At 37.1% G+C, this 27,840-nt stretch overlaps 1 protein-coding gene across 1 annotated transcript; it reads right to left on the reverse strand.

Moving 5' to 3' along the window:
- Positions 1–26,819, reverse strand: LOC129953583 (uncharacterized; the record flags this gene model as incomplete). The annotated part of the gene is made up of 3 exons (XM_056066825.1): positions 1–134; positions 7,463–7,671; positions 26,666–26,819. Coding segments are annotated over 3 exons (497 nt in total), but the record flags the coding sequence as incomplete, so codon positions are not given.
- Between the last annotated feature and the right edge of the window lie 1,021 nt (positions 26,820–27,840).

Below are 27,840 nucleotides of genomic sequence, written 5' to 3' on the forward strand. Positions count from 1 at the left end.
CGTTTTGTTATTGATGTACCACGTTAGTGTCGCCTGGGGACTTGACCATTCGGAACTGCAGTTAGCCACCAAAAAATCACCATACTTGTATGGATGTGTTATTCCACTGATGTAAGGGTCAAATTTTGGAAGAACTATAAAATACAAAAGAGTGAGAGTGAGTGTGAGTTCATGTACAGAAAAAAATGAAGATGCCAACAAAATAACAAAAGAAGGAAATAACAAGAATATAGCGAAAATAGCAGAAATCGAAAAAAATCAAATAAATGGATATGTGGACACAAAAAGGATAAAATGATCAGAATTCATGTCATGAGTTTAAACCTAGGTACAGTACATACAAAAAGCAACTCAACATTTATTTGTATGTGTACACTAAAGAGTACTGTGCATATTCCTTTCTGAGGAAAAATAGATTCCAAAACATTTGATTTTTGCTTTGAAGGACATAAGAAAACTAAGCCAGATGACATAGTATAGTATTGTGTAGATGTCTACTTAAGGACATAAAGCTCTCAAACTTAAAAATGAAAGAAAAGTAACCAAATGACATTTTTAAGGTATGCAACATTTTATGCACATCACTGTTCGTTCAAATCTGATTATAAATCGCTATGTACAGAGTACACCCTATTTTCGAACCATATCACCAAAAAGCACAGGATATTTTAGTGGACAACAAGAAAACACTTACGAAAATCTTCCTGTGTGTCCTGTGTATAGTTACAAAGGAAGAAAGGAGAATGACAAAACAACCTTAGACGACAAGGACGACGACGACAACGATGACACCCAAAAGGATTCTTTGATTCTTAACAAGTTTTAACTCAGGCAACAGAATAGAAATAGAACCCCAAAACGGTTATTCCAATGGGAATTTTTGTGTGTGTCTTAACACCAACCAGGACATATAAAATATTTACTCCTTGTTTTGGGGGTATTGTATGACCCAGTGTTTTGTGTGGGTAACGTGTCCGGTCCGTTGTCGATTCGTTGTGTAGTCGTTTTCGTTGTCGATGGACAAAAACCAAACCAATGAAGGGTTTGCCCCAATAAGGCAGTAAATCGACCAAACAGCGATTTGTTTTGTTTTTGTCACACAATCGTTTGAAATAGTCTCTAGAGAATAACCTCTTAGATGAAACAAAAATATAAACATTCCTATACTCGAGACTTTGAATGAACTCCATTCGTATATACCTATAGATAGGTATAGGATAATAAAGTTCATGCTAACGAAAAAGAAAATATTCCCAGAGTTTAAGGATGAATGTCATTTTGGCATGATGTGAAATGGGAGATCATTGATGACAGTCAATAGAGAAGTCGTCAGGAAAAAGAGCTTATAATTTATTGAAGTATATTTAAAGGGATATTTTCTGTGATTTTGGTGTGGAGGAGTCCTCACGGACAAAGTTGAAACAACAAAATTAAAGTCTTAACAACACTAATATAACTTGTTCATAGTTGTAGTGTTTTTAGTATGTATTTTAATTTAAAAGTTTATAATGATTTTTTTTTAACTAAACTGAATTGAGAGATTCTAACTGAATTAGAATCTATCACATAGAATCAAAGCAACTGTCTGAATTTTTTAACTGTTGTCAATCTACTGAAAAATGTCAGACATTTGCTAGTAATGACGTTTTTGATTAGTAATCCGGAAGAAGAAATCCCAATAGGAGACTACTAATCTAATCTGATAGATTCGAAAATTTGTAAAAGTTGTTATAAGTTTTTATGAGTTTGTTCCATTTCACACTTGATTTTTTAGTTGTTGTGATTGTGTTAGTGTTTTTGGCCGATTTTGAGGAAATAAATTTATATTTTGAAGCTCAGGAGACTTTTGAACATTGCGAACTTCAATAATTCTTATTTTTAAAAATGTTGGTAACAGTGCCTTTTTTAATTGGTTTTCTTTGTATTCTTCACATATGATTTTCCTGAGAAGTTTATCTCTTAAAAGTTCAAATAATTCTCTTGATACAAATATCTTTCTCCACAATTGCTTACTGATTTTTAATTTTCCCTGAAGAAAAGACGTAGTTTTGGGTAACTGGTGGCAGATTTAGGTTTTTAAATACGATTGTTTTAAAAATTAATAAACGGTGCAGGGGGTGTTGTCATTGGAATCAGTGATCGTGCGGATTACTCAATCATGATGTCATACTGGTCAAGTGAGCATAGCGCGTTTGTCATGGAGGAATTTTTCAAGAGTAACGATTCTTACGTAACTGCGCGTCAAAGGTTTTGTTCACTTCAAATTACGGTATACGATAAATAAGTGATGGGCCAAGTGTAAATTTAATTCCTTCGTGTTTGCGTTCCGCGCAACTGCTTCATCTACGAACACTTCTCGACCAGGGCCGTCGATCTTTAAGGACTACCGAAAACATTAAAGTACTTCAAGAGAGTTAAAGAATGATTCAAAGTTCCACTTAATCAAAATTCACGTCGTTCAAGAACTCAAAGAATTCGACGGAAGACACAATGTTAAAAATTGAAACTGCCAATATTAGTAAGTCATTTAATATTTCAAATAACACAATACATCAAATAGATTTTTTTAAATTAAGTTCTGCCTGTCTTTGTTTTCTTTAACATTTCATTGTTTGACTCGATTAAATGAGAATCACGGAGAACGAAGTTTTCTACAACATTTTTAGAAAATCAATAGAATGTCAGACTTTTTGAATTGACTTGTTAAGAAATACTATTTTGGCCAACGGGTTCAAGTATTTTGAGATTTGTAAGAACTTTGTAAATGGTTTACGTAGAAGTACAGAAAAAGCCATAATACTTTTTTGTTTAGCATTGAAACACAATTAAAGTGTGTTGCAAGTCATATAAATTTACAAATAGAATAAATGTATCTGTAGATGGGCAGTATTTCGTAGGTTTTTAAGCAAAAAATGGGGATTTCGGTTTGAGGATTTTTGTTTTTCGTTTTCAGTTTTCGGATCCTGATGGATTTTCAGGATTTTGACTTTTTGGGATTTCGGATTCTGTTCAAAACACTGATTTAGAAGACAATGATTTGTGCAATCATCATTTGCAAAATCATCATAAAATTTATTGTTAAGAGATATGTATGTTGTGCTTTTTTATAATTTACAGACATTCAAGGGGTTAGTGCCCTTTAAATGTTTATTTTAAACGCAGTGTGACCGTTAGCAAAAAAGGTAAGGATATAAGATAAGATACCGGTGCACATTGGCCTTAAAGTCTGAATATCAAATGGTAGGGCAAAACAGAGTTCCATATTCTCGTCCGAAATTAAGCTGAAGGGTAAGCTAATGAGAATTCCTAGAAGTTAAGTATTACGCATAAACTGATTTAGGGGTTGAATGCAACTGGCTAACCCGACAGAACATTGTTTGTAAGAATATCGATAAAACAACGAAAGGCAATAAAGTTTAAATGATGGTGTTATGGCCTACCATTTTTAAAGGCCTTTTTAAAATTCTATCAAAGAGATTTTAACAGCAGAACTTTTGGCAATGTGAAAGTGACACTCATGAATCGCGGTGTTGGGGATGGGTTACAATTTAACAACAGAGACAGAATTGAGTTTTTGAAGCATTAAATTCTTCTGTTAAGATCGGAATTTAATGAGCTTCACATACGTTGACTTTAAAGTTTAACATGCGAGGAACAAGGATGTGATTCAAGAAACGAATATAAAAAGCTGATGGTAATGTCGTCAGCGAAATAGTGTAATGGATTAGATATGAGGAAGAGAGTCGGACACAAAACGGGCCCCTGGGGACACCAGCATTTATATTGAGAATTTAAGACTTGAAACGATCCAATTCAACTTTTATTAAACGGTTAGAAAGGTAGTTTCTAATCAAACAAAGATGCGATTTATCAATACTAAATATCACTCATTTTTGATAAGAAAGCTTTTTGCCAAACTCTACCAAATGCTTTTGAAATAATTTAATTTAATATTGCTATGAAACCAATACTGTCGTTCATTTAGAAGCCTCCGTTCTTTGAAGTGATGCTTAAGCTGATAATTGGTCAGCGTTTACATGACCTTGGGAAGAGCGACGTTAGTGCTATTGGTGGTGTAAAATCGTATCGCCTGCTGGTGAACTAATGACGAACGTTGCATCCATCGGATCCACAGCTGTGTACCTGAGTTACCTTCGCAGGAAGGAGGAGCAAAAGACCAGATATCGCTCTGAAGAATCAGCTCTAAGGATTTCAGTCATGAGAAGGACATTTTAAAATGTGATGAAACACAAGTAATAGCCTCGGATGAACGTACTGATAATGTTGACAACCCCCCCCCCCGCAAACCAAAAACGGCCAACGATTACTCGACCAGCCACGCAAAGCAGTTCAGCTTGCCGATGCCCTCGCGGAACTCAAAGATGATGCGACAGCCCTCAAGGAAATACGATATAATGAGCCAGGCAGTAGGAAGATTGAAGGCTGTGATTTCTACTATTTAAAGTGTCTACTCGATGGGAGGAAGTGATTATAGGATGTGGTTTTGCTGTCAGAGGGAAAATAAGGCAAAGAGTTTTAAGCTTTCGGGAAGTAAGCGAAAGAGTGACGACAAACCGCATTAAGGCCAAATTCCACCAATTGAGCCTTATCAAAGCGCATATCTCGCCGGAAGAGTAGGATGACAATACCATAGAAGAATTCTACGAGCTCTTCGCCAAAACATATAAGCAATCTCCTGGGAGATTTTAACGCCAAAATTAGTAAAGAAGACATTTTTCGGAAGACATAGACTACAGGACATCACATCTGAATCTGACTCAGGTTTATCGATTTCCTAGCCGAGAAAAATATGGTGTTGAGTAGCACTAGATTCCCTCACCCAGATATCCACAATGGGACTTGGCGGTCCCCCGATGATCGAACATGCAACCAAATTGATCATGTTGGTATTGGCGGAAGACGTACAGCCAACATAGATTCCGACCACTAACTAGCTGGTGCTGATTTGCGTGTTCGAATATCCATGGAAGCTCTTAGGTGAACAACAACCACGAGGAGAAGATTTAACGTTGGAATACTGCAGCAGGAGGATTACGCCAATGCTTTTTTCGACCGACTATAACTAGAGCTTGCGAGAAACGATATGTGCCCTGAGACCCACTGTCAGATTTGCAAACAATCCATCAGGAATCCTGCAAAAGAGGCGCCATCAAGAGGACACGATCTTCCGCCAACTCTACCTCGACAAGAAAAGGGATGAGAACCTCTTGCTCAGCTTGAAGTCGAGGAGATCCAGGGATGTTTTAACAGGAAACAGGTGCGGAGCTTTTATAGAAGAGTTACTAGCCGCCTTGGAGTATGCAAAGATAAGTAAGGGAATACCGTAGTCGAGACGCAGTCAATGCTAAGAATCTAAAGAAATCATTTCAAACTTAAAGCTTAATGTCGAAGAAATCAACGATTCCTCCAGCGAGCAGCCACGTCAAATTCATTTGGTGGACGATCTAGAGTTCCACCCACCCGACCAGAGTGACATGAAACTAGCCATCACCAGGCTGAAGTCGAACGAAGCGGCCGGAGATGACGGAGCTTTTTAAGCACGCTGGAGCATACCTGTAAGGGAGCGTGGAGGAAAGCATGCCCGACGAGTGGAACTAGAGCACCATCTGCCCGATCCATTAAAAAGGTGACTGCCTTCTCTGCGCCAACTACAGAGACCTTAGTTAGCCTTTTAAACATCGCATACAAGATCTTTTTAAGTGTATTATGTGAACGCCTCAAGATATTTACTGACGAACTAATTGGCCCTTATCAGTGTGGCTTCAGGCATGGAAAATCTACCATCGATTAAATTTTCACTCTACGCCAAATCTTGGGAAAGACTTAAGAGCATAACATCGACACACACCATGTTTTTATCGATTTTTAAGCAGCTTATGACATGTGTAGACAGGAACGAACAATATCGTGCCATGTTCAGTTTTGGTATCCCTACCAAACTTATACGACTTATCAGCATGACGCTGGAAAATGCTCGTTGCTGCGTCAAAATTGGAAGAGACTCGACCGAAAGCTTCGAAACCACCAGAGGACTTCGACAAGGCGATGTGCTGTCATGTACATAGCTGCTTCAATATTGTTCTTGAAAGAGTGGTGCGCAACACAAGTGGCACCATCTTTCAAAAATCCACACAATATCTTGGATATGCAGATGACATCAATATTGTTCTTGAAAGAGTGGTGCGCAACACAAGTGGCACCATCTTTCAAAAATCCACACAATATCTTGGATATGCAGATGACATCGACATTATGGGAATAACCAAACGAGCGAAGAAAATGGGTCTTGACATTAACGAGGACAAAACGAAGTATTTATTATCAAATAGAGTCGATTCACACCGTAGACTTGGTAAAAATGTGACAATTGATCAAGTTGAGGCCGACGCACGTTAACTTGGTATTCAAAACTGGAGGCAGCAAGCCAGAGATCGAGTAAGCTGGCGAAAGATATAACTTGAGGCCCAGGAGCACAATGCGCTGTAGCGCCAACTATAAAGTAAGTAAGTAAAAGTGCTATTGGACGATGGTTGTAGGGGAGAAGGATTCGCCTTTTTAATAGTGGCTAGACTAGACAAGAGTGCTGATTTTCATCCGCTCGGAAAGAGACTTTTAGCGTTAGAGAGATGGAAAAGCTTACTCATTGCCAGCGTCGAAGAATACCTCTTTAGAGCAATATTGGGCATACCAAAATCCACTAAAATTGTGTATGTCAAGTTCTTTCAGTACTCTTACAACTGCTCGAGTGCGAAAGAAGAGCTTACAAAAGAAAGTAGTGTCATTGTGGACGAGCGTTGAAACCGAAAATGACGTGATGTTCCGTACGTTTTTCAACCTTAAAAACACAGATTTTTGTTGTCTTTAGTATTTTAAAAGAGGTATATTTTAAGATCAGATTTGAATTCAAGACTACTTAGACATTTCTTGGTGAAATTATAGCAAAAGCCTAAGACAAACCATTTGCACACTACCATAATTACGACAGAAGCTTTAAAAGGTGTGAAAAAATTAGCCAAGTCTATTTATTTTCAAATTTCTAAACAGACCAAAACTGCAAAAAATATCCTTATTAGTAACTATTTTTTCTGAACTAATTGTTTCGTTTCTTAGAAGCACTATGACAAGGACAAATTTTGTAGCAAAGATTGATAAAAATATGATCTTCCCTCGCGAAAGAAGCAACTTCTAAACGATTACCACCTTAAAGTATCCTTTAAATTGATTTGAAATCCTTGCTCAAGGTTCAAATTAAATTGACATGCATCTGTATATAGCAGAGCTGTGATAATGTTTAAGCTCACATGCAGACTTGTAAATAAATCCAACTCGTATTATAAGGATTAAAAAAAACAGCGGTTTCAATTCCAATGTGAATTATAATGATGCACCTACCTATAGGTACATACCTTCCCCTATTTTAAAAAATAAATTGCATACATACCTCCAACTGACATATTTGCGGTTTTATCAATGAGCTTAAATTCAGGTGCATCTCCCGATACCTCACATCGATATGCGCCCGATGAAAATAAATTGAGCTTTTCTAGTTCAACATTGCAGATAAATTGATTGCAAACGTAAGACCCATCTGCTATCGTTACACCCTGAACGGGAAATCTGTTTGTTGTGGGTGGTGTAAGGGGTGAATATCTGCAATAAAAATAAAAATAAAAATATTTATAAAAGCAAAAAATGTGCATTGTCATCATAAATGTTTGAGAGAATAAATTCCGGTACCTACATATATATTTATATTATTGACAAACAGAGATTTTTATGAAACCCCATTCCTCACCGGGCTACGACGACGTACTCGTATATGAAGTACCTGCCTTTACCTTGTTTGGCCTTGGGTGATTCTTTTGAGAAAATCGACTAAAAATATTCTATTTTTATGAGAAATTTCCTTTTCTTTTGTATTTTGAGATTGGAAAATTTGATAAAATGTATGTTAAGAGGTATTCAAACTTTGGAAAAGAATCATGTGTACGTTACGTACATGCACAGCATATATTATGTAAAGTAGATGGTAAGCAGTTTTAAGAATTTTTCATTTCACGAAAATAAAAATTGGTATAAAAAACTACATGTATTGAAAATTTGAAAAGAAACGAATAGTGAAAGGTCTTGCAATAAGAGCTTGCGAAAGTTTTCAGTTGATAGAGGGTATAATTTTGAAGCTAGTTGAACTTCAGTCGTTTATTTTGTGTTCCTCTGCTTTAAAAAGTTTAGGGTAACATACAAAATTGTTGAATTTGAAATCAATCAATTTCCATGAGGATCCAATGCATCCCGAAATGTTCAATGTTTTGTTTCATTTTTGGGCTTACAAGACAAGAAAGTATCATCTGTTAATAGATCTGTGCCAAAGCCACTGACCAGACCTTTTTGTTTTCGAATAGGGGTAATTTTCAAAGTTCTATTTACTTTTTTTTCAGTATATTTTTTTTAGAATTGACCATGGCAAGGATTTTTACCAGAGAAACGTAAGAATTGATTTTAAAAATTAGAGCTTTATTTACCAAACTTATAGAACACTTTTCTTCTTTTGATGGAATCAAACTTCATTAAGACCTACAGTTGAAGAAGGAAACTAGTGATTCCTGAGTACAGACACAAACACACTATAGGCTCTTTAATTAAAAACCAAATTTCTTATTAACAAAATATTTATGATGTTTTTATTTGGAATCTTTTATTTCGAATTAATTTATTAAAATATTTTTATTCGTCAAAACAAAAATAATTAAAAACTAGATTTTAATATTATGATGAGTTTAAAGTACTCCTACAACACATACAATTATTATTTCTGAAAAGGAAATCTACGAAAATCCTGAAATCCTGAAATCCTGAATCCTGAAAAGGAAATCTACGAAAATCCTCATGGACAACCTAACAGGTCCATATTAGTTTGAATTCAGACCAGAAGAGAACAACATTTTACAAATATTCATATTACAACGATTGGAAAAACCCCGATCGATACCCAATATCTCTTTACCGATTTCAATACCGCGTATGACAGCATCTATAGGGAAGAGCTCTACAGAGCAAAAAAGTTTAAGACAAGGTGATGCACTGCCATGCGACTTCTTCAACATCATTCTGCGAAAAATTGTTTTTAGAACTCAATCATCAACACTAGAGGCACAATCTTGCAAAGGTCCGTTCAATCAGTCGGTTACGCCGATGATTTTGACATAATTGGAAGATCAAAGACCTTCGAGCGATTTCAGTGGCTTTGTTTTGTTCTTTTGAGCATTTCTGCAGAAGATGAGTTTAGTCGTCAATGACGCAAGATCATGCTATCATCAATCAGAGGACATTGGACGACGACGTCTTGGACAAAATGTCACCATGGACAGCCATAACTTTAAGGTACCACTTTGTCTATCATTGAAATGAAATAATTTCAAATTGAAAATGTAGAATGAAACAACAACAACTTGTGTGTGCTACCACCGATCACCAGACTCCTTTAGTGGTGCTTAATCGCTTTTTATGTTCAATTTAATTTTTGAAGAACTTTTGCCCGAACTGGGCTTGAACAAGAGATCTAGCGGGTGAGGAGCTAGTGCACTACGCACTACGCCACACAGAGAGGTATATGGGTTCAAAACATGGCCAAAATGCAATTTTTTTTTCTCAATTGGCAACCCTGATTTGTTATTTTCTGAAAAGCTTAATAGTAAGTGCATACAAAATCGAAACCTGCTAAGCTTTATCTAGTCACCAAGTGCAACGGGATTATTGAAAATTCAACAATTGTTTAAACTGTCTGCTGAAGTTAGGAAAAAACGTGGATATAGAGGATTAGTAAAATTGCTAAGTTTTTGTTTCTTAACCTTTTTTCATTAAAATCGCTATGGATAATCATAGATCAGGTATTTATTAAGTTGTTAGATATATATTTTGGATATTTATTGATGTGATGTTTGTGAAAATTAGGTATATCTTCGGTTTACTTGAATTGTGAGCAAATGTGTCGATCTTTTTAGTTTAAAAAGAATTTTGTTATGTTTGCACCGAGACATGTGCTGAAGTGAAAGTACAAAAGTTGATGGATCACACTGTGAGTCGACTTATAAAACATCTTGGTAATGCTGTGGAGCTTTTAAGTGAGGAAGATAAAAAATCATTAATTTTGATAAGTAAATGGGGTTGTGATAGGTCTCAACAGAGTCAATATAAAATGAAATTTGAAAATCAAGCTGACACTGATGCCAATATTTTTCAAAGCTTTGTTGTTTCACTACAGTTGTTTTATGGACTCGAAAAGAAAATTCTTTGGCAAAATCCAACCCCATCATCACCTCGCTATTGTCGACCAATAAGAATTCGATTCATCAAAGAAACACACGATGTTATCAACGAAGAAATAGACTACGTGAAATCACAAATTTCTGCGCTTTCCGCTACAGAAGTTGATGATATGTTTATAAAACATAACATGTTATTTACTATGGTAGATGGTAAGGTTTGCAATGCCGCAACGCATACCAAATCTTCGGCCAGGTGCTATATTTGTGAAGCCATTTCACACGAGTTTAATGACTTAAGTAAGAAAAGACCCTGCAAGAAAGAAAATTTTGACTTTGGTCTTTCCTTGCTCCATGCTCGTATACGGTTTTTTGAGACCATATTACATGTAGCTTACAGGTTGCCTGTGAAAAAATGGAATGTTAGACTTACGAGTGACGAAAAACAATAAGTAGAAATAAGAAAGAACGAAATTCAGGATCAGTTCAGGCAATAACTCGGACTCCTAGTGGATATCCCAAAATCGAATTTTGGCAATACAAATGATGGAAATACCAGCAGAAGATTTTTTGATTCATATAAAATATCAGCAGCTATAACGGGAATAGATAAACATTTATTGTATCGTCTTAAAATTGTTTTAGATACATTGTGCTCCGGATTTAAAATCAATACTGAAGCGTTTGAAAAGTATTGTCAAGAAACGGCCGAGCTTTATGTTTCCGTATATAAGTTTTACCCAATGTCTCCTACAATGCATAAGGTGCTAATTCATGGATCCGAGGTAATTAAAAAAGCTATTCTTTCAATAGGACAGCTTTCAGAGGAAGCAGCAGAAGCAAGAAACAAACATATTCGCTTATACCGTTTAAGCTATTCAAGAAAGTTTTCTCGTGTTAATTGCAACATGGACGTTCTTAATAGGCTTCTTCTAACTTCTGATCTATTAATAAGCGGCATGAGATGTAATAAAAATAAAAAGAAACACTTATTAACTGATGTTATTAATTTGCTATCAGAAAATAACATTTCTTTTGACAATATTGATGAAAATAGTACTGAAGATTAAATAAAAACTTTGTTTCATCATTAAAAAATGTCTGCTTTTAGTTATTTTTAATGTCAAAATTGAATAATAAGAAATATTTAAGCGATAGAGAAAAAAAATATTTTTGGCAAAGTTTTAGACCTATATGCCACACTGTGCGCCACCGCACCCACATGAAAGTTGTAAGCCAATTACAGGTTTTTTTTCCCGTTCTATCGAACTATACTGAACCGATTAGCATTTTTCTATAAGCACACATTCAGGTTCCTTCTATTATCTCCTCTCTTTTTCATAAGCCAACGATTTCGATTGGATTCGTATGAGAGGGAGATGAGGCGAAAGAGTTGACACGGGTCAACTACCACTAAAGGAGTCTGATGATCGGGTAGGTCCCCGTAAAATAGCTATAACTCCAGCCTATGAACTTGGTGGTAGCACACACAAGTTGTTGTTGTTTCATTCTAAATTTTCAATTGTAAATTCGGCAAGCAGCTTCCTTAAACTGCGAGTATTAAATTTCATACAAAAAACCTCCTTGGAATAATTTAAGTCCAACGACTTATTTGGCTGGGTCATGTCTAGAGAAAGTACATCAACGCTCTAGCCCGGAAGTTCTTCGAATCCAATCATTAGGGATTGATTAGTAGAGGGTGACCGAAACTAAATTGGCGGACACAGGTGGGAAGGGGCCTCAACCAACTTGGCGTGCGAAACTGTTGACAGAAAGCTATATGTAGAGATGGCTGAAAACGCATGTTTTGTTGGTGCCCGTCCTAGACTGCAGCACCTTAAGTAAGTAAGTAACGCCTTTAAGATTGTTATTCCAGTCATTTTAGCTATTTTAAACCCTAATACATCTTTATTAGGGCATTTTAACCCTAGAAAGATAATCTACGTCTGCGGGACGTATGGCGCGGGGAAAAATTGTTATATCTTTTCAATTATAAGCCGTATTACATTAGTTTTTTATATTTGCTTAGGACTAGGTCAGAGCTTGCATGGTGCATCTTAAAATTCACGCTGAAGATGCATTAGGGCCAGTAATGACTATGTTATACGTCTGGGAGACGTATGATTATCTTTTGTGAAACTTTTGTGCACTGAACAAAAGTATATGGGGAAAAAACTTTTTTTCTCAAAAATTACTAAAACTATTTTTTATAGTTAGCTTACCCCTCAATGAACTAATTTACCAAATATTAAGACTCAAAGTCAACTCAAAGGTTTCTTTAAAAAAATAAAGAATTTCGTTCGTTCTGTTTTCAAAGGTGGTTCAGATTTTTTATAAATTTTGCTCAAATTTTACTTCTTTTGTACTTAATTATTGATTCATTTTACTTAAAATAACCCAAATAAAATGAATTAAAATACAAAATAATGATGAAAAATCAATTGTCATCTTTAAACGAGCTTAATAAGTGCCATACGTCTCTAAGACGTATGATTATCTTTTACGCACTAAAAAATATGATTATCTTTCTAGGGTTAATGAAGATGTAAAAATCGACATTGATATCGTGCTGGCTAAAAAGTTATAAAGGATAAAAGGTCACGAAAATCAGTTTTTGGCAAATATCTCGCGATCTATTGCTCAGAGGATAAAGGTCATTATAAAAATTGTTGGTCGTGAATTAACCGTTTTCGGAGTAGAGTTTTTATAATGAGTGATACATGTTTTGTATGCAAAGAAGTGTTATCGGATGGTGATGTAGTAGAAGTTAGGCGTGGTCTTCAGACATTAAAAAATGCTAGTATCGCTAGAGGTGATGGTAATATTGAATATTTAGATACTGTGACTTTTGTAAATGTTCAAAACAATTGTCGCAAAAATTATACGAACACTTTGAGTACAGCGGCTTTTAAACGGCGCACGCTAAGAAGAACCGAATACATTAATATCTCCACGTAAAAAAAGAATCAGCTCTTTTGATTTAAAAAAAATTATATTTGTTTTGTGGATGATTTTAATTGAAAAAAAAACAGAAAAAAATACAGACGCTTTATTAGAGAAGTGAGTAATCTTTCATTTAAAGACACAGTATTAAAAGCTGCAGAGGGACGTGGTGATAAATATGGAAGAATTGTAAAGTCGAAGCTAAGTATCATGATAATTGTTTCTCAAATTTTGTATTAGTCAGTGAAAAGGGTGACGCAGGCCATCCATCGGATGAAAATATTAGAATTGGCTTGAAAAATGTTTTTTATTACATAGAAAATAATGACGATTATTGTCAATTCACATTGGCTGAGTTAATAAATATAATGAAAAATTACATTCCATATGATAAAACAATAATAAAAATAACTGATTGCTTGATATGGGAATAATATTGTAATTACCACGAAAAGTAAATCATTTACAATTGTTTGCTTTCAAGATACTGCAAGTAATATTTAAAAAAAATCGTGGTACGAAGATAGAAAACAAAATCATTGTGATGAACGTCTTCGAATTGTAGAAGCTGCTGCATCAATAATTAAAGAAGATATTCGTTCTGTTCCAATTATTCATGACTCAAATCCACCCCCAAAAAAAGGGAAAAACAAAGTTGAAACAAAAATATACTTAACGGGGTGGCATGGCGCAAAAGTCCGTTGTGAACCAGGCCTAGTGACTTACAACTTTCAACCATTCCTGTGTGCGAGTACTGTTGTCAGGAATGGAAGGGACCTATAATTAAAGGCCGAATCCGAACGGCTAATTTGAGAAAGCACTTTTTCATGACAATAATTAATCTCGAAGGATTTGTCAATTCCTCGCAAGAGGCAGTACCCGCAATTTTTTTTTTTTTAAATTAAGGTGGCACAGGCAGGGATTGAACCCAAGTCAGAGCAGCATTTATATGTCTGTCGAAATATAAATACTGATCTAACCAGATACCGAGGTACTTCACTACACTTTTGCTCGCTAATGGCCGCCCGTGAAGATCAACGATGACCATCTTGCGCCAATTCTTACATGTATCCCTCACCCTCGTGGCCCTAGCAAACGGAATCCGGAATAGAACTCTCTCCGACTTCTGGACATTTATTTTCAGTTTCCAGTCGTCGCAATATGGCTGAATCTTGTCGAAATCACGCTGCAAGACAATTCTAATAACCTCAACCTTTCGGGCCGTTCTGTACGCAATTAGATCGTTGGCGTACGCAATTGCCTTTGTAAGACTACTTATCAGATCGTTGGTGTAAATGCTGAAGAGAATCGGCGAGTTCTCAGCTCGAAGACCATTTTTAATTAAGAAAGTTGCGGTAGAAGTTACATTGCCACTTTTAACAACAAACTTTCTACCATTAAGCATATCATAAAGTATATACAACAATGGCTTGTTTATGCCAAGCCTGCTCAGTTTGAGGTAAAGATCCTTTAACAATACGGTGTCAAAGGCATTTTCCAAATCAACTAGAACTGCACCTGTGCATTGTTGTTTTGATTTATTACATTGGATATCAGAAACGAGTTTAGACGCAGCATGAAAACGTCGAGAAATGTCAAAATTTTCAATTCGACAAATCGGACCCATTACAATAACTTCCTATGGGAAGTTAATAAAAGACTAAAAAAAATTAATAAAAGTTGGTGAAAATAGATTTTCGACTTAATATCTTTTCATTAATTTATATTAATTGTATTTAAAAAAAAAATATTGTTTTCAAAATTCAGTCATTTTTTTTATAAAAATCTAAGAGTCAGTTTCATTAACAATTGAAATCTAGAAAAAATAGTACGCAGAAATGGTTAGAAATTATGTTCGGTTCTCGATATCTTGTGAACAATGGAAAACATTGGCTTTAAACTAATTTTATGCATCCAATTTAAAAAAAAATAAAAACTTTTAATAAATGCTACTCAAATTGGTAAAAATTGGTCTTCAAATAAAAATCTCGTTCACTAAAGTAGATTTTGAAATTAAAATCTTTTATCATATGCAAAATATTGTTGGTAATTTTTACTTTATTCAGAATAATTTAACTGATAACTTTTTTTTACAAAACACGAAAACCTACGACAGTCTGGTTGAGAAGTTATCAGTGCCTCTTTTTTTTTACGGATATGTGTACTTTTCAAAGAACTTTTGATTTTTTTCAGTATACTTTGAAAGTTCGCCATTCAAGGACTTTTACCAGAACAACCTTCGAGAAGCGTAAGATTTGATTTGAAAAATTAGAGCTCTGTTTATCAAAATTACAAAACACTTTTTTTGTCAAAGCATAACCATCGATGAGCTTCATTTATGTCTTTACGGGTGTATACTATTTGCTGGCTTAACATGGACACCCTTCGTTTAGAATGGACTTCAAGGTGAGCCTACCCACAAAACCAGTACCAGTTGAAAGCACTGGTTAACATCAAAGCGCAGTATAAGTACAATTTTACATTCATGTGTAAGTTTAGGGGCGATATCTTTCTCACGGCTCTTGAATCTTTGGGGACCTTTGTAGAAAACTCCATCCTTAGAAGACAATTATAAAATCATGTGTATTGTGAGGAGTGATGTCTTTCTCACGATTCTTGAATCCTAGGGGACCTAGATGGAAATTATAACATTTAACCGACCAGCACTGCAACGCAAAAGACAAAGCAATAGAAGTCATCGATCGGAAACCAACAACTACCAGTTGAATTCGGAGGGCAGAAAAAGACACTTCTACAACCTTTCTTCTTGAAAAAGAAATTTACGAAAATCCTCATTGGCTCACACTTCAAAATTTTCATAGGAATCAGTATTAGAGAGACTTTCTAAACGCAACACATGATCACTCTTCAGTTTGATTTGAGCTGTAGAGAGATCATTAGGACTAAAGATTAAGTAAGCCAATTTGCTCGCAGCACATTTTGCTGTTATTCCGATGCTGCCAATAAGTTATATCACTCCTCCTTTACTTGAAAGCGTAAACGGTTTTATGGGACGAATTCTCTTTCGCACTTGTTCTATTGCAAGAATACTGAAAGACCTTAACATACACAAATCCGTTGGCCCGGACAGTATCCCCCTATTCTTCTAAAGAAGTGCTCTTCGAGCTTTCCTACTCTACAGGTCTCTTTCCGAGTGGATGGAAATCAGCGCTTGTCCAGGCTGTTCTTAAAAAAGGCAAATCTTCCTCCCCCTCTTGTTATCGTCTAATTGCACTTACTTACTTACTTACTTAAGGTGGCGCTACAGTCCTGTGTGAACTAGGGCCTCACCCAACAAACTTTTCCATCTAGCTCGTTCCCTAGCTAGATGTCTCCAGTTTCGCGCTCCAAGTTGGGTGAGGTCACCTTCCACTTGTGCGCGCCACCTGATCCGCGGTCTTCCTCTACTGCGCTGTCCTGTGGGTGCGGATTCGAAGACTTTCCGGGCCGGAGCATTGGTTTCCATGCGCTCTACGTGACCCAGCCATCTTAGTCGTTGGACTTTTACTCTTCTGGCTAAGTCTACGTCGCTGTACAGCCCGTACAGTTTGTCGTTCCATCTTCTCCTCCACTCCCCTTCGATGCATACGGGACCGCAGATCACACGAAGAACTTTTCTCTCGAAGCGACCCAAGGTGCTTTCATCTGCTTTTGTCATGGTCCATGCTTCTGCACCGTATAGCAGGACGGGGATGATAAGGGTCTTATATAGCAACACTTTGGTCCCTCGAGAGAGGACTTTACCACTCAATTGCTTTCTTAGTCCAAAGAAACAGCGGTTAGCAAGAGTTATTCTGCGTTTGATCTCAGCGCTGGTGTTGTTTTCTGCGTTTACAGCGGAGCCTAGGTAGACGAAGTCCTTGACTACCTCAAAGTTACGTCTGTCGATTGTGACGTTTTGACCAAAACGTCGGTGTTGTATGTCCTTTCTAGACGACAGCATGTACTTTGTTTTGCCCTCATTAACCGTTAAACCCATTTTTGCCGCCTCTGCCTCAATACTCACAAAAGCCCCATTGACATCACGCTGAGTTGCCAGTAATTGGACGGACTTTTGAAAGATAGTGCCTCTAGTGTTGACGTGTGAGCTCTGCACTATTCTTTCAAGCACGATGTTAAAAAAATCGCATGACAGCGCATCACCTTGTCTAAAACCTTTTTTGACATCAAAAGGTTCTGTTAAGTTGTTTCCAACCTTTATGGAGCAGCTTGAATTCCCCATGGTTATTATGCACGAACGGACGAGTTTGGCAGGGATGCCAAAACTAGACATGGCTCTATACAGCTCGTCCCTGTAGATGCTGTCATATGCGGCCTTGAAATCAATGAAAAGATGGTGGGTGTCGATTTGGTGTTCTTGGGTTTTTTCCAGGATTTGCCGTAATGTGAATATTTGATCAACTGTGGACTTTCCTGGTCTAAGACCACACTGATAAGGACCTACCAGGTTGTTGACGATGGGCTTTAGACGTTCACATATTACGGCAGAGAAGATTTTATAGGCGATGTTAAGACTTATTCCGCTATAGTTGGTGCAGTTTAGAGGGTCTCCTTTTTTCAGGATCGGGCAAACAATACTGAGGTTCCATTCATCGGGCATGTTTTCTTCCGACCATATCTTACAGATAAGTTGGTGCATGCTCCAAAACCAGCTTATCCCCAGCTGCTTTAAAGAGCTCGGCATTGAAGCCATCTGCTCCAGCGGCTTTATTCGACTTCAACTTAGATATGGCAATCTTTACTTCGTCTAAGTCGGGAGGACGGGATTGTTGACTTTCTCCGCCTATATCGAATGGGTCATCCTGCCTGACAGCGGAATTCAGTTCTTCATCGCCGTTATACAGTCTGCAGAAGTGGTCCTTCCATATCCTCAGCATTGACTGCGGTTCCACTATGATGTTTCCACTTTCGTCTTTGCAGCCTTCGGTTCTAGGTTTATGTACCCGTGAATTTCGTTTCACCTGTTCGTAAAACTTTCGAACCTTATTCCTGCTTTTATACCTCTCAACATCTTCGACCGCACGCTTCTCATGCCCTCTCTTTTTCCTTCTGAGAAGTCGGCGTTCCTCTCGCCTCTTCTGCTCATAGAGCTCATGAGCAGCGCTCGTCCTTTTATGCAGCGCCGCTTTGCGTGCCTCTTGTTTGGCTGCATTTGCCTGCCGACATTCCTCATCAAACCAGGGGTTCCTTGTTAGTGGCTGTTTGAAACCCAGCACATCAGAGGTGGCTTCTCTGATTGCATCTTGGCAATGCTGCCACTGGTTTTCGATACATTGTGTTGGCGGCAGAGAACTTCGAGAGAGGTTACTTGTAACTCGGTCGGAAAAGGATTTGGCGATCTCTGGCGATTGTAGCCGTTCGACGTTGTATCTTCTCCTAGCACCTCCCTGTCTTGCGTTGGGTCTGGAAATCCGAAGTGCTACCTTGGCTACAACGAGGTAGTGGTCCGAGTCGATGTTAGCTCTTCGGAAAGTTCGTACATCCATGATGCTGGAAGCGTGTCTGGCGTCGATTGCAATATGGTCAATCTGGTTGACGGTAGATTGATCTGGTGAAGTCCAAGTTCCTTTGTGGATGTTGAGGTGTGGAAAACGCGTACTGGCCATGACGTTTCGCCCCGCAGCAAAATCTATGAGCCTGAATCCATTGTCGGAAGTGTTGTCGTGCAGGCTGTTCTTCCCGATTATTCCACCAAAGATGTCTTCCCTTCCTAGCTTGGCATTAAAATCACCCAGGACTATTTTAATATCGTAGCTATGACACTGCTCATATGCTTTGTCTTAGGGCTCGAAGAATACATCTTTGGTGTTTTCGTCTTTCTCTCCTTTGGGGCGTGCGCGCATATTAGGCTAATGTTCCCGAATTTAGCTTTGATGCGTATGGTCATGAGGCGCTTATGGATGCACCTATAGCTCAAGACTTCTTGCATAAGTCTGTCTCCAATGACGAAGCCACACCCAAATAAGCGCTGTTGGTTTTCGTGGTAGCAGTCACCATAGTGAATATCTCAGTTTTTCATCCTCTTTTTGCCCGGCCCATCCCATCGTATTTCCTGGATGGCGGTGATATCTGCTTTATATCGGTCTAGGGCCTTCGCTAATTCTTCGGCCTCACGTGGTATGTTAAGGGACCTAACATTCCACGTGCATATCCGAAGTTCATTGTCCTTAATTCGTTTGCGTTGGTTGTCAACAGTAAATCCGTTCGTATTCGAAGTCACCCCGAAGGTATAAGATTTTTTTTTGTATTTTGGGAGCATATTTTTGAGTTATGATTGGCAAAATGAATAAATTGTTTAAGAAACCCTAAAAAATTATGTATGAAAATAAAGGTTGTGAACTAAGCCACATATTGGTGCCAAAAAAAATTAATATCATCATTGAATTTTAAAAGATATTATTGTACAAAAGTTTGCCTAAAAAAAGCGCTGTTATTCAAATGTTTGATTAAAAATAACTCAAAATATATAAATCATAAAAATGTAACCTTAGTTTCATTTGAAAGATATTTTTGACACCTTTATTTTAATACCTTTTTGATTTTCCTAGCTTTTCTATATCCAAAAATATTAGCATTTAAGTCGAAAAAGTGCTGATTTTTAATGGTTGGACATTTCGAACTTCAATCTCAAATATTTCGGATCTCCCATGAGTTATCGACAAAATATTTTTGCAGATATATCCGGCTTAGAACAACCTTTAATTTGATACCAAATTCATTGGTGTACACTCCGGGCCGAAAATGAGCATACCCCAAAAAAAATAATTCTATTTCATCTTCTATTTGATACGAATTTCAACGTTGAGAGCCAGAAGACCTTAATATATTGGCTAAAAACTCGTTTTTTAAATTGTTCAATAAATATTTTAAATTTGTACACCTGCGTTATACATTAAAACAATCATACCCAAACCTTCAAACAGGCCCTAATATTAAAGGTCCCATAACAAAATTCTGTCAATTACCTACCACCCCTTTAAACAAACGCACTTTCATGCAATTATTTCAGTTCACACATCGGTGTCAAAATGTCACTGGTGAAACCATAAAACACTTTACCTTATACAGAACCATCATGCAGTCAAAAAAGGCCGAAGGTGGCTTCACCTACGCTACGCTACACCTGTATAGTATGTCATATTTCCATCTTCAGCAACCAACCCCCACAAACCCCACCCACCTCCTGACACCACACAATTATTTACATAGTAATAACAATGTGGCTTAAACGCATTTAACCATCATACTCAACTTATTTCTAAGGGACTCGGATTGAGAGTGCAAATATTAAGTGAATGAATGTACATACAGCTGTGGCCAAAATAATAGAAACACAATTTAATTTAATTTTTGCTTATAAACTTCTCTTAGGAAAAATCGGGTTAAACCCAAATATCTAGTCACGCTAGTGACTTAAAAAAAAATGCATATTACACAGTGTTATCCATTTTGCGGTTTCAAAAGTGGACTTAAATAAAACACAAATAAAATAGTTTTTTGATATTTCTTTTATGTTATAAACTCCGAACGTTGACATTATGTGTAAAACGCTACATCATTTAAATGACCGCTACGTGAAATGCGAATTTTTGACCACTTTTTGACACATATTGGGCGTTTTCCAGCCATAACTTGACGAATGTTGGTTTTTAAGTGCTTAAGAGTTAAAGGTTTATCTGCATAAACACGGTCTTTCGCGTAATAAGCCCACTGGTGTCAAATTGCATGATCTTGGTGGTGAGTTGATATCGCCATTACGAGAAAATTAATCGGTCAGGAAATGCTCTTGCAATAAAGCCATATTCGCTCGAGTTGTGTGGCATGTGGCACCGCACCGTCGTGTTTAAACTACGTATTTTTCAAGTCATATTCTTCAAAAGTAAGCAAAAGAAAGTGGGTTATCATTTGACCATAACCCTCAGAATTGACGGTGACAGTCGTTGCATCATCGTTTTCAAAAGATGTAAGGTCCAATCACACCAAAGGACCAAAGAGCGCACCAAAACTGTGATATTTTATGGATGTAATGGCCTCTACAGAATGACGAGGAATCGACACATTCGGGTCTTCGGCAGCACTTTTACTTACAACAGCGATATTTTCAGTGGTGCGAGCGAAACGATGGTGCACAGGACTCACAGTCATATGCAAAAAGAAGAGTTCAAGCTCTTTACTCACTTTTCTGAGGACTTTCTTAGAGCGGTATGCGAAAAAAAAAGAAACCGAGATCGACCTCCCGTGGCATGATGGTTAGTGCGTTGGACTGTCATGCAAGGGGTCTTGGGTTCAATCCCTGCCTGTGCCACCTTAATTTAAAAAATTAATTTTCACGGGTACTGCCTCTTGCGAGGAATTGACAATTCCTTCAAGAGTAATTCTTGTCATGAAAAAGTGCTTTCTCAAATTAGCCGTTCGGATTCGGCCTTAAATTGTAGGTCCCTTCCATTCCTGACAACAGTACTCGCACACAGGAATGGTTGAGAGTTGTAAGTCACTAGGCCCTGGTTCACAACGGACTGTTGCGCCACCCCATTTGATTTATTTGAGATCGACCTCAAGCTGTGAGTTCGAACTTAAAGTATTGAGATCGATCTCTCGACGAAAGTTCTATGGGAGAAAATTCTAGTTTTGATGTACAAAAAGTTGAGCAAACGCTCGATTGCATGATATCGAACTCGCAAATTGTTGATGATGGGTTTACTGTTACTCAGTTGATAAACAACTATCAAAATTGACGAGTTTCTGAATAATTTCGATACAAATTGTGTTTACAAAAAGAGAAGATGTCCAATTGGTGAAGGTTTTCGAAAATTGTATATATTTAGTGAAACAGGTGTGCAATTATTGACAAATGAGTTTTTGGGCCCAATCCTGGAAACACGCTGTTGTGCTATTGGTGTCAATCAATCAACGATATCTAGGGTTGTACAGCAAGTCACATCAAAAATTGGAAATCGTGCAACTGATTGGATCATATTCCTACACTTTTCCGAAGAAAGTAAGTATGAGTTTCCTTAGGGCATTGGTGCTCTGGATTGTACACATGTGCATATAAGTAAACCACTCTATTACCACGAGGAGCAACTTAACCGCAAAGGATACTGCTCAATAAATGTACAAGCTACGCGCAACGCGGATGAAAAATTTACAAGCATCAAGATTTTTAGTAATTTTTTTTCCACGTATGTCCTCGCCAAATTTGTGTTTAAATGTTTCTATGGTTTTAAGCATAGCATCTCTTTTTCGTGCCTTCCATAAAACTTTATTAAGTATCAGTTACTAGAAATTCACTAAGACGTTCAGCATTATTGTTTATAAATACACTTTTATTTTAGCTTTCAGAAGATTCCTTCTTGACTCGACTAACCCCACAGAAATTACTTTTTGACTTGTTCAAGTGCATACAAAGAGTTTTGAGATCGTTCTCATTTCACTGAGTCAGAACTGTAGAGAGTGAGTCTGAATCCGCCCGATTAATCTCATAAGCTCATCAGCTCTGACAATGAGAACTTTCTCATCTTTTAGCATATGACCCAATATCTATAACTAATCCAGTCTCTTCAAATTTCTTCACAATTATGCCAATTGTTTGCGTAGTTGCACGATATGTGGCTGTCGCAGAGTCCCCATTTTTGTAGTACGTTTTGACAATTTGAGTGCGTTGTACGATAGTTAAGCGATCCATTTTCGTAAATGTCAGACTTTCAACTGAAAAAAAAAAATGTGTTTAACAACTTTGTTTGACAGATGTCGAATTCCAGCCCTATACTTTTGAAACCGCAAAATGGTTAGCATGTTACTTCTAAAATAATTGTGTGTATCGAAGAATAACGTGTTTGACTTTTGGTAAACATTTAAGAAAAATCTAAATAAAAATTCTAGTAAAAGTTTTTAAAAATTGATTTTGACTCTTTCTAAAAACCATTGCCTTGGATTCTAGAGATCATGGAAATTGGAGAAATGTCTAAATTTTCAATTTGACTATTTGAAATTTAAGACGCTTCTCGAAGTTTTAAGAAATTTAGAATTATGACTCATTAAAATTTTGACGTTTTTAAGGGTTTCTCAATAAGAGCGGGAAGATGTTGTGTATAGATGTCGTGGGGTTTGTTGTGTGGCACGCAGCTCCTTCGTAACTTTTTGAGGATGCAATATCACTTGGTGAACCTCGCGTGAGTTGGTGGTGTCACACATACCCCAATTTTGCTTGTTAAAACCGCCATTCATACAGAAAAGCGTCTCGTCACTAAAGATGATTTTTTGGCCAAAATTGGGGTCCTCTTCCAAATGATTCGAAGCCCACTCAGGGAACAAACGGCCGACGTTGTCTATGTTCATGAAGTTTAAGCTCCTGGTTCAGTTGAATCTTGTATTGGTGTGGATCCAAGTCCCTACCCGAAAATTCGCCAAGTTGAAGTCTGCGAAAGGTCGAGTTTTTGTGCAGGGCGGCGCGGCGCGGCGCGACGAAGAATAGACTGGCTCGGGTTCTGCTGTACTGTCAAGGACCGCGGCGATGTTCTCGGCCGATCTTGCGTTCCTTGAACGTACGGGTGTTGCTTGTTTGTTTAGTGAACCGATCGTTTTAAATTTTAACTGTGAAGAGTCGACTGTGAAGGGCCACCACAGGGCGCAACGTTTGCGTTATTAAACACTTAATTTGACAATAAAGTTTTAATATTTGAACGTTTTGTTCAATCATGTAACTTGCCATGATTATTTGGCATAAACATAAACAACTGAATTATAAATAAAAGATTTGACAAATGTCACCAGAACAATGTGTGCCACTGGGCGCTAGAATCTACCCGCGGTAATTGAAAACCCTTTATAAGTTTTAAGGCCTCTAGGTAGGTAGGTAGAAATGGCGATGTCAAGGCAACCTAGCCTGAGATCCATTTAGCGCTGTAGTGCGCTGTTTCGATACCAAAAACTCGTTTGACCTGTGATAAAAAGGGAAAGATTTATAGAGAAGCTTTATAGCGATTATGTTAGAGCCATTTTGAGAAAAATTGAGAAACAGATTAGGTCTCTAATCTTTGTCTCAGATAGCTCATCAAGTTCGTGAAAGAATGCTTTTCCAAAGCATATCATTCTGGGTTTTGCTAAAGCAGGACATTTGCAGAGGAAATGGATTATCGTTTCACTTTCTCTTTGGTCACTACAACTACGGGAAAAGGTGTTGTAAGAGATACCCAACTTCTCTGCATGAACTCCTATAGGCCAATGTCCGGTACAAACCGCAACAATCCTGGCTATGACTTGCCTTGGCCTGCATAAAAGATCGTTTGTATGGGTTTTATTATAGGTGGGCCATATCTTCCTAGATATAATGCAGTTGGTTTAAATTGCTCCAATTTCGGTTTGATTCAGTTTGGTAGATAGAAAAGATTTTACCCTTCATAGCACCAAGAGGAATGTTAGCCATTTCCCCAAGTGAGCTTTGAAGGGCCGATCCTTGCCTGGCTAGCTCGTCAGCCCGTTCATTTCCCACGATACCACTATGGCCCGGAACCCAGATAACGGTGACACCGAGGTTAATATTCAGGCTCACAAGCTCATCGCGACATTGCTGGACCAAATAAGATGAGGATGCGGCTGAGTTAATGGCTTTGACAGCTGCCTGACTGTCTGTAAAGATAGACGCATTTCGGTTTTGGTTTGGGCTTGTTTAAGTATCTTACATGCCTTCCTTATTGCCAGTAGTTCAGACTGAAAACGCTAGCAAAGTCAGGAAGCCTAAGGGATTTAGCTATATTTAGGGACTCAGAAAAGATGCCAGAACCAACCCCGCATTCCATCTTTGAGCCGTCAATAAAAATGGTTGTGCCGAATACTATCGAAACGATGTCATTCTCCCAATCTTCTCTGGATGGGAAAATAACCTTAAAACCCTTACTAAGGCTCAAAGTAGGAGTGTAGTAGTCAGTGTCTACCGAGATAATATCTGAGGGAATCAATTTGGTTTTGTTGCTGTGACCATAGGGTTTTGACAACCAGCTTTTTGCCGAAAGTTTTGCTGGAGGCGTAAAAAGCAACACAGGCCTTCTTAGTTTCCAGTTTAGTTTAAGGTCGAGTATAACTCCCAAATATTTTGCACTGAAAGACAATGATAGATTTGACCGTTGAGTCGAGGTAGCGTGAACAGTTCATTTTTACTTTTGTTAACTGCTAGTCCACAACTCTTGGCCCAGCTGCTAACTTTCTTCAAAGCTGACTCCGTGATTTCACTAATCACAGAGGTGTACTTTTCTGACACCAATAGCACCAAATCATCCGCATATGCTACCGCCTTCACTCCACATCTCTCTAATTTAAAGAGAATTGTATCCATGACCAGAAGCCATAGAAGATGCGAAAGGACACCACCCCTACTCACGTGTTTTGTTGCGATTGTATTGCCTAGAGTTGCTCCAATCTTCCTACCACTGAGCATGGAAATAATCCATTCTCGAGGCCTCTAAATTCATTGATTTAAAATTAAAAAATTTCTCCAAGTATGAAGGTCTTAGGATCTAATGGTTTTTACTTGAGTCATTACAACAACTTCCAATGGGAAAATATAAATGTTCTTATTATTTTGGCCTTATCTGTAAATCGAACGTTCTGAGTCTGGAGTATAATAATACTGAGCACTTGTCCATTATCCATTTTGAGCTTTTGTGCGACATCAATAACACAGCCTGGACCACTATACATAATTGTACATACATGCATATATCGTATACCCTATGTTTAATATCCTCATCTTGTCCGATGTCCGATTGAATTTTGATTCAACTTTTTCAAACCAAAATATTTACGTGTGTAACGTCGGTGTGGAGAGTATGTGTATATATTATATTGTTTTTGTGTCCTACCTGAGTTCCAGAATAACGAACAATTTAAAAATTATTTCACCTGCAAGGCTAACCATTCATTGGTAACGTACATCACCACCAATAAAATCCGCAAATGAGGAAGAACGAAAAAATAAAACATTTTAAAAAATTGAAAAATAAAATATCGAAAATCGAATTTGCGGTATTCATTGAATCCATCTCTCTTAAAAAATAAAAATAACCAATACACTACCACCGAATTGAGTCCTTCACATTCACACTCGCACTCACTGACACATACACATATATTTTTAATCAAATATTTAAATGAGCAGTAGTTGCAGTTGCATCAGCATCAGCTTCAGGAGCATCTGAATCAGGAGCATCAGCTGAAGCGATATGGTGGATTTTTCTGTGTTTAAATACCACAGATCTGCATATTTTAAAGGATGCAGCTGATGCTACTGCAGAAGTTACAACCATCACCCTTTCCCTTTAATTTACATTTATATCTACTTTTACATTTATTTCTACCTATGTAGGTATGAATTTGAAAATTCAGACTTGTATAGACAAGGTACAAGTATATAGATACATAGATAAGTATAGATAGATACAAACCTAAAAAATTCCTGACCATCCTTGTACCATTTGACGGAATTCAACGTCCGATTACCCATTTCATAGCTGCAGAATAATTTGGCCTTTTGTCCAGAGTCTATAATTCGTGGGACGGTTAAATTCGATAGATAGAGCGCTTGATTCAGGTGAACATCTGAAAATAAAAATTCAAAATACAAAATTGAAACGATATACTAGCTGATGAATAAAATGCAATTTATGTTGCTATGTACACATACATACATAAAGTTTTTAAATTTAAACTACTGTGCTAAAAAATACTTTTTTTAAAAATATGTTTTTTTAAATCAATAATGAGTTAATTTTACAAAATTTAGAAAATATTAAAATATTATCAAATAATAAAGTATTCTTCTACTTAAAAGGTTAACATGGTTCTTAAATGCATCTCCTATTTTGAAATCTTAACTCTTTACCATTTCAATTTTCTTTGATTTATTGTCAAAAGTCCATATTTTCCAAAAAACTTTCCTTAAAAACTTGGATCTGCTTATTTTCCAGTGATTGTCATTTATAGAATTGAGTGAAAGCTGTTTTTTTTAGGTTCGACAAGTTAAACTAGTTTAGATAAGATTATATTTTCAACAAATGAATATTTGTGCTGAACTGAATCAGTTCTTCACATTTTCTTTTTACAATTTTCTAAATAATAAATAATTATCATTGTTTGATGAAAATGGGATGCAAAAACAAAGAAGTCAGAGCTATCGGCATATTTAAAGTATCTGACAAAAAAATTCATATCCTTAACTTTGACAGTATTGTGGATAGTGGCTTCTTGCTACACAAAGTATTGTGGCCCAAAGATTCCGATATTTCAACAATTTGCCATTCCTACATTCAGCACCTTCAAAAACATTATTCGGCAAAAAGTTGTACTGCAGTGTTTGTTCTTTAGAATGCAATACAAAAAGAGCAGAACAAAATCGAAGATATACTTAAGAAGTCCATCGATATTCAATTTGATCATTTAACAGTGGTAAACATCAAGCAAATAGATTTTCTTTCCAACGAAAAGAATAAGTCAAGATTGGTATCTTTTCTATCCACGTCACTTCGTAGCCAAGGAATAAAGGTGAGAGAAGCACCTGACGATGCTGGCCTATTAATTAATTATTATTATGTGCAGTCTCCACATTGCAGTGATAGGTGAA

This window comes from Eupeodes corollae, unplaced genomic scaffold (assembly GCF_945859685.1).
Source record: "Eupeodes corollae unplaced genomic scaffold, idEupCoro1.1 scaffold_671, whole genome shotgun sequence".
Classification (NCBI taxonomy): Eukaryota; Metazoa; Arthropoda; class Insecta; order Diptera; family Syrphidae; genus Eupeodes; species Eupeodes corollae.